We start from the raw sequence: 8855 nt of genomic DNA on the forward strand, positions 1-8855 counted from the left end.
GGAAATTCATTAAGTGTGAATTGTAACATATGAATTGATATATGTTAATGACGTATTAATTCCTTTGAAATTCATTAAGTGTGAATTGTAACATATATGTTAATGACGTATTAACTTCTTGAAAATTCACTAAGCGTGAATTGTAATATATGAATTAATATATGTTAATACGAATTAACTCTTTTGAAATTCACTAAGTGTGAATTGTAACATATGAATTAATATATGAGAATAAGATATTCACTTTGTTTGAACTATGTGGAAGTTTTAACTTTCATTCCGGGAGAGTATCCCAATAAATAGTTTCAAGAAACAAAAATGAAATGTATAAATTATTTAATGCAAATGTGAATACCAAGAGCTTGAGTGTTAATCCAATTGACTTTATCTCAACATAATAGTGATTGTAGATGGGTAACGTTAATCATGATGAATGTATTCATCAAAATGATTTGGATTAAGACTTATGTTCAAAGTCCATATAAGTCAATGATAAAGCCTTGGAGGTCAAATGAAAATAAGTTATGTTCCTTAAATGAATGATATGCGCTATATACAATAACTTGTGAGACTTTCCTAAAGTATTGTAGTTTAACGCATGCTAGACTTATACTTGTTAATTATGGTTCTTTATAAATTAAAGACTAATTAACGCGGAGTTTGAAACATCAACAACACAAGAATGATTTTGTGTATAGACAAATTTAAAGAAAGTTTCATTTAATCTAAGGAAATTATATAACTTGTGAGGATCTTAAGAAGACCTCGAACTCTTTAGGTATGTTCTAAATGGTGATTTATTATAGATCTGTGATGGTTTGTTAACAACCTTATGACAAGTTTAGATTAAACTTTAGAAAGTGGTGAAAGCTAACACTAAGGCATGTGTTATGAACCACTGATACAAAGATGTGGTCTTGTTCAAATCATAAGTGTCAAGTTGTCTTCATAAGTAAAGTTAAACAAACTATATCAAAATGCAAGAAATTTGGGGGAAGCCATTTAAGAAACTACTCTTTAGAAATATGTAGAAATGATAATTGATATGATTTATCAAATTTGTGTGGAAAGGAAGAACCTTTCTCTACCCCATTTGAAAGTTGGATGATGTTATCCAATAACACTTAAATGTGGGGGGTATCTTGCATTTGAACGTGGAAGGTTTACCAATAAGGATTATTATCTAAACATTTCAAACATGTGACCTCGTGGACTACACAATGGTCATAATGAACTCGAATGCCAAATGGTTGCTAGATGTATGATATGACATACTAGAGGCAATATTAACTTACAAGTTAATAACATGTCATAACAACTCATCTTAATTGCAATTATCTAGCATTGACTTGACAAATTCATAGATAAAGGTTTTGGATCCAACAACCCAAGGGTTGATGAAAGATGGAGTTGTGGAATGAGACTAAAGCCCATGAAAAAAAGGATATATGAAGGAAAATCTAACTTAGTTGACTGGAGATCCCAAGATCTAAGTTCAATAGGACAACCTAATTATATATCTAAGGGTGGTCACTGTGGAGGCATAGCCAATGTATAAGTTGACATATAAGCTAATATATATATATATATATATCCTCCTAGATTGTAAAGGGAGTTTAATTACTTCTTAGTTCATTCCTATAACAATAGTGGCATGTTGTGAGGCTAAGAATAATTTATGGTTAATGATTTATGTAAATCATCATAACCTTAATGATTTATATATAATCACCTATGTGAAAGAGAAGTGAGGTCGCTTCGAATGAAATTGTGGGGTGCGCAATTTTTAGAGTTTTCACAGAACTAGGCTAGTGTTCCAGGACCATAATGGACACGATAATGAGGGGATGTGCTCTGATAGGGAGAGTATTGTGTGAAGTGTATTGTCGTCTACACAAATGGGGGTTAGTTCAAGGACATCGCGTCTACTAACCACTAGGAGACTAAGTATACTTCATAAAGGAAGGTTCAAAGCTAACACCTACCAATCCTGTAATACCTAACCGTCGAGGTTCCATTGGATATATTGTGTGTGTTTTGATCAATCTCCATTCATGTGGGGGATTGTTAGAAAATTTAAAAAATGTGAATGGAAATTAATTATTGTAATAATAATATAAAACTCTTTGTTTGGTGAAACTCTTGAGTAAAGTGGCTTGATGACACTTAATGAGCTTTTATTATTACATTAAGTCACTAATTAAGTGAGACACTTGTTTTCATTCAACTCTTGAATATATTAGTTGGCTTTGATCCTCATTTGAAAGTACTAGAGAAAAAGGTGTTCACTCAAAAATCCATATGGTTAGAGAGGAGTACTCTCTACTTGATTCCTTCACCACCTTATTCTAACCTATTCCTTTTCAAGAACATCGATATACCCGATGTACCCTTGGGCGCGTAGCATTTCCCGGCAGTACATACTGCTTCGGTTGTTGTACCCTGTGAGACAGACGGACTCTTTAGTAGAGACCCGAAATCTGTTTTAAGGGACCCATGTTTAACACGAATCCTTAGCCACAACCGTCAACATTTTTTTTGTTGTAGTCAAGGCGCTTAATCGAATACCAAATGTAATGAAGACACAAGACAAGGATACTATATGAAGACCTATTAAACTACCCGCTAAAGACTTTGGATCATATCAATTTGAATAAAAAAGTTGGTATTTGTTTAGCTTTGTAAACGGTATCGTACTAGAATATTTCACATTACTAACGAGAGTATCGTTAGCGTATATTTTATTTTATTTTTTAAATTAAATGTGACTCATTTCCTACCATCTTACCCTTTACAATTTAATGCTATAATAATAGAGCGACAATTTGTATATAGTAGGAGTATATACAAATTTAACGCTATAATAATGGGGGGTTAGTTCAAGGACATCGCGTCTACTAACCACTAGGAGACTAAGTATACTTCATAAAGGAAGGTTCAAAGCTAACACCTACCAATCCTGTAATACCTAACCGTCGAGGTTCCATTGGATATATTGTGTGTGTTTTGATCAATCTCCATTCATGTGGGGGATTGTTAGAAAATTTAAAAAATGTGAATGGAAATTAATTATTGTAATAATAATATAAAACTCTTTGTTTGGTAAAACTCTTGAGTAAAGTGGCCTGATGACACTTAATGAGCTTTTATTATTACATTAAGTCACTAATTAAGTGAGACACTTGTTTTCATTCAACTCTTGAATATATTAGTTGGCTTTGAGCCTCATTTGAAAGTACTAGAGAAAAAGGTGTTCACTCAAAAATCCATATGGTTAGAGAGGAGTACTCTCTACTTGATTCCTTCACCACCTTATTCTAACCTATTCCTTTTCAAGAACATCGATATACCCGATGTAACCTTGGGCGCGTAGCATTTCCCGGCAGTACATACTGCTTCTGTTGTTGTACCCTGTGAGACAGACGGACTCTTTAGTAGAGACCCGAAATCTGTTTTAAGGGACCCATGTTTAACACGAATCCTTAGCCACAACCGTCAACATTTTTTTTGTTGTAGTCAAGGCGCTTAATCGAAGATCAAATGTAATGAAGACACAAGACAAGGATACTATATGAAGACCTATTAAACTACCCGCTAAAGACTTTGGATCATATCAATTTGAATAAAAAAGTTGGTATTTGTTTAGCTTTGTAAACGGTATCGTACTAGAATATTTCCCATTACTAACGAGAGTATCGTTAGCGTATATTTTATTTTATTTTTTAAATTAAGTGTGACTCATTTCCTACCATCTTACCCTTTACAATTTAATGCTATAATAATAGAGCGACAATTTGTATATAGTAGGAGTACTGTAACGGTCAAATGATTGCATAATATCTGATATATAGGATTCTTTATGTTTTTCACTTTATTTGTCTTGGTTGCATTCATTTGATGTATGTAGATTTATATATAGTGACTTATCATTGTGGTTTAAAAAGTGACCTTGGCCCTCAAAAAGTAAAGGTTTAATTGACAATTTAAGACTTTCTAGAACATTTAAAAGATATGATATTAATTCTCAGTATTATTTGATTAGTTTGAATATTATAACTTAGAATGAATATAGATCTATCACTGAAATTGTAATGATATATGTATACTAGATTTTATCCTTGTATTACCGTAGTTTGAATATTAACTATTACGGGGTTGTTTCACATTTTTTTATAATACTTATATATTTTTTCTGGATTTTAAGTTTATTTATTATAAGAAAGTTAATAATGTACTTATGATTTGATAATGAAATAGTATGACAAATAAATGAGATGTTATAACCCGTAGCATGTTTATTTCTTTTACTATAACATTGATTCTTAATTAAAAGTAATATTTTTTAAAAAATCGGATACTAATTTTTAATATATCCCTATCTTATAGGATTTTCATATCAAATATTTGGTGAGATTAGTTTTTAAATTAATGAGATGTTATAACCTATTTATGGGCTATATGGGTTTGGTGAGACTCATACCCGTGAATTTAAGTCAAATATATTTCAAGAGTACTTAAAAAGACAGTGTACATTGAAGCCAGCTTTTCCACATTTTATGCTACAAATGTGATTGAGACGTTGTTTGATGAATTAACACGGATGTGTATATCAGCCCACATTCGACACAAGTCTTTGTCCTTGGTTTACTCACGTTCAGCTCTTAGGGGATAGTAGCTAGGTTATGAATGCAATGAAATATTGAGCTTAAAATTGCAATCCAGTTAGAAATTCAAACAACTAGTTGCAGATTCTTCACAAGATCCGTTGATGACATATTGAAATCGTCATTCTTCTGCACGAATCGAGATAAAATTAATATAAATATCTTATATTTACTATTAAAGAACTACCCATAAGAAGTTAAAAATATTTATCATGTTTTTTGTATGTTATACCTGAGCAACAACGGTGACAAGAAGAGTGGTATCAGCAAATGGGATGGTGCTACAACTGACAATAGATAGACCAAGCTTCTGCATCTCGCTTAACACTTTCACTATCGATATGCAGTTCTTCCGGCTATAGATTTCGACAAGTAGACTGCATCCGGATGTCCTCACTTCAATCTCCGGATTGCAAGGGCTGCTACTCTCTTCATAGTTTGCTTCATTAGAAGATGAACCATCATCATCACTGCTACTAAGCCTTGATCGTTTACCTGTGATAACCGATTCTTGCATATTCTTTCGCTTCAAGGCCGATATTCCCTCAAGTTCCTTAACGCGATTTTGAAGTTCTTGGATGTAATTAGCTGCATCTTCTAACACAGTTGCCTTATCCATCTATCACCAAGGAATCGTCAAAAAGATTTTTAATTAATAAACTACATGTGAAATACTTCTTCTAGGGTTTTGTTAATAATGATGTAAAGCAGAGTAAAAGTAACATGTGTCGTTGAAAAACAAAGGGTTTCGTTAATAAATAGACATTAATTACCTTCTTTAAGTCAGGAAGGAGTGAAGACAAAGCAATAAACCGCTGAGCCAACTTTTCTCTTCTCTTCCTCTCAGCCAACACATGATCTTGAACTTGAATCGGATTCCGAGTAGGGGTGGGAACCTTTCTTGTACCCGCTTCTGCGAAACCATATGAATCACTAAATGATAGGATCTCATCTTTAGGCTTTATGTCTCCAAAAGATATTGTAAAAGTGTTGGGAGAATCAGAAACTAGTTTTGATTTGGATTTTTCAGTTGGAGGATATAACTTTTTGTTGATACTGTTGGCTGTTTTGTAATTAAATGGTTGTTTGATATTGGCTGGTTCTTCGAGGCGCTTATGGGTTTGAAACGATTGATCGATAAAAGACGGGTTTTCTGTGTAGCTATCTGATGAAAATGAATCAACACTGAAATCCTCCATGAGATGATGATAGGGTTTGTTCATCTGGTATTGATTCATGAACCCTTGATCTTGCATCTCCTAAAAAAAGGGATTCAACATTAAAAAATTATATTTAGATCAATAAAGTATATATAATATTATGATTCATGTATAACCTAACAATACATGTGTACAGCCTGTATCTTTTGCTTACCAGTTCTGGTATCCAAGATGAAGGCATATCCATGGCTAGTATGTGAGTGTTAATTCCAATGTAGGCTGCAAGTACAGACTAATTCTCATTAGATATATCTCACACAAGAAGAACAAAAACCCTTTATTCACTCCATAAGATATCAAACTTAGCAACACGAATTTAGAAACTCTTTGGGACATTTCGAAACTCTTAAACATGATCAAAATGAGTCGTTTTAAAAAAAATTTCCAGGGTACTGTCCCCTTTACCCAAAACAACAAAACGAGTAGAAAGATAAGTCATTTTTCTAAATTTTGAATACCGAAAAGCCTCGACCGAAAAATAACTATGAGTACAAGCTTCAAAATCATGATTTGATGTGATAGTCATGAAGATCGACCAGGGTACTGGAAGATGAGAATGAGAGCTAAACCGGGAAAGATAGGAATTACCTTTGGAAAAGAAAGACTACTTTTCAATTAAAAACCTTTTTTGTGGAATATTTCTGGTTTGGCATATGAACCACAGAGAATAAATACTAGAAGGGTTTGTAGTAAATTGATGGATACTGTGTGTTGTATTCAGCTGAGACACGTGACCAAAAAGCAATTCCGTCTGGAATTGATTCTCTCGGCATTTCGCCTACAAAAACCTGCCTTTTTTTTATTTTTTTTAAGTTTATCTAACATATGCTGTGCAAGCATGGGCAATTATTAATGAATCAATACACCCAACTGTTGTCTAAATCCTTCTTGTAAACCGTATAATTCCTTTTTTTATATACACTTTTACAGTTTTACCTACTAACATTTTGGGAAATTAAATCCCCATAAAATTAACTAATAATTAAAATCTGTGTTCCATTTCTTTTAACAAAAAGGCTACTTTTCATCAAATTCATTACTTCTTAATATTTAAAACTTAAAAGCTATGTGTTTAATCCTTTTTGTTTTCTTTAAGTATTAAAGGAAGTTATACATTTTTATATTTTTGTCATTTATCAAGTGTCATTCTTTTTACAAAAGTTCGTTAGGGCTAAAGCTTTTAATTAGTGTCAGAAGTTTTTATAAGTGTTAGGTAATTAAAGCAACAAACACATGATATAAATACTGTTTAAATATATGATTAATATCAAGACAATTTTGTTTTCAAAAGTTTGGAGCTTATTTTAAAACCTATGTTGAGTAGTTTAGTTATCTTTTAATCAAAATTTAAAGACCTATGTATATCATTCAAAGATAACTTTTTGCTATCACTCACAACTAAATTAACTTTTGCTAGTAAAGAATTTGTAATTCATTCCCACCAACAACTCACATTTAAAACTTACAAAAAATTAAAAATAAAAACACTAGTCGGCATAGTAACAAAAAGGCTTTCGCGTCTTCTACAATTTTACTCGAGTTAGGTTTAATAACTCTAAAGATGACTTTGTCCCTCGTGTTCATATATACCAAATAAACACCTGAATAGCAGCATCAGTAAACAAGAAGTACACCTTGAGAAGTAAACTGTATCAAACGAAAATAATAGTTTGGCGGAGAGGTTACTAAAACACACATTGACCATATTCTCCCATTTTGCTACATCAAAACATGAGGATCAAACTAGCTAATATCTACAGTGTGAGGAATAGTCTCACATATTTACATGACTTGAATTCAAATCGGCCCTCTATATCTAGATTAAGATGCGTTAGGAGACGGTCAATCCACATGCACATGTTAGGATATTTGCCCTTTGACAGACCCGTTTGTTCCATTGGTTTGGCTGGCGCAGCCCGTCGAATATATATGACCATTATCTTTTTTATTACAACCAAGAACACACTAGATGTGTTCATGAAGTGACCTATGTTGGAAGTAATTTCAGACTCCAAGTCACAATCGGTGAACTTGAGGGACCAATGTTGACAAGCTGGTCATAGTGGTTATGTTTCCTAATTGTATTGTGATTATAATAGGTAATAGATTAGCTAGCAAGTTAGGTTATTCTATATAAACATGTCATGGTTAGAAATTATAGAGGGTGGTGTGAGGTGCAACCGAGTTAGGATTCATCTAGACACACACACGAGATGTATCCGAGTTAGGGTTCATTAAGAGTCAAACCGAGTTAGGGTTTGATAGAGTTGTAATCAGTTTTTAGAGTGAGATTTTCTGATTAATATAATGAGAGTTATTCGTTTAGTTGGTGTTTGATTTTCGATCCGGGACTTGAACCTATAAGTTAGGCTTGTCCATGATAAGAACCTAACCCGCATCTACATGTCATTTTTCAGAAATTAAAACTAAAGCATTAGTTCTCCATAGCGTATTAAATGTTTGGTCGTGCTAGTAGTAGTTAGGTTGTGTACAAGCGTGTATGATGGCAAGACTATGTCAGCTTCGTGTTAGCAGCATATGGATTATGCAAGCTATGTAGTGTAAGACATTGTGATGAACTAAAATCCAGATCGAAACATGAATGTGGACATAACTTCTAGGGCAGAATCATTGATTAGTAATTATCATTGTGACCTTGTTAGGATGTCTTGATTATAGGACATCGGGAAAATGTGAGAGTGAGAGTCGACTACTCAACAGTCAAGTGCTTAGTTGAGGATAAGGTAAGTAATATGATTCCATTTTTAAAGTATTTTGGGTTGGTATGCATGTTTGTTAAAATGTTTAAGTTTAAACAATTTATTGTTGAATATCTACTTTATATAGAGAACATTGACTTGTCGTTAAAGAGCATTTACAAGAGTATGTGTAAAATAATTTTCAAACACAAGAACGATTTCAAAAATGTTTTCAACATGTAAAATGAGTTCAAACTATTTTGATAAATATT

General features: G+C 32.7%; 1 protein-coding gene across 1 annotated transcript; it reads right to left on the reverse strand.

The window, feature by feature from the left end:
* Positions 1 to 4543: 4543 nt before the first annotated feature.
* On the reverse strand, positions 4544 to 6788 carry LOC143622715 (transcription factor bHLH18-like). Its single transcript, XM_077093780.1, has 5 exons — positions 6473 to 6788; positions 6039 to 6103; positions 5438 to 5923; positions 4897 to 5283; positions 4544 to 4793 (listed from the first exon to the last, which is right to left on the reverse strand). The coding sequence occupies exons 2-5, from the start codon at positions 6069 to 6071 to the stop codon at positions 4731 to 4733; spliced, it is 969 nt and encodes a 322-aa protein (XP_076949895.1). The 5' UTR covers positions 6072 to 6103; positions 6473 to 6788; the 3' UTR covers positions 4544 to 4730.
* Positions 6789 to 8855: the final 2067 nt, after the last annotated feature.

Source organism: Bidens hawaiensis, unplaced genomic scaffold (genome assembly GCF_021521415.1).
Source record: "Bidens hawaiensis isolate Kalapana, Puna unplaced genomic scaffold, B.hawaiensis_p1.1 tig00003241_1, whole genome shotgun sequence".
Classification (NCBI taxonomy): Eukaryota; Viridiplantae; Streptophyta; class Magnoliopsida; order Asterales; family Asteraceae; genus Bidens; species Bidens hawaiensis.

Excerpts from the sequence above, each read along its gene's own strand:
- LOC143622715 (XM_077093780.1), bottom strand. The coding sequence starts at position 6,071 with ATGGATATGCCTTCATCTTGGATACCAGAACTG. Across the intron at positions 5,924-6,038 it reads CATCTTGGATACCAGAACTG|GAGATGCAAGATCAAGGGTT; the intron begins GTAAGCAAAAGA and ends CCCTTTTTTTAG. Across the intron at positions 5,284-5,437 it reads TCCTTCCTGACTTAAAGAAG|ATGGATAAGGCAACTGTGTT; the intron begins GTAATTAATGTC and ends CCTTGGTGATAG.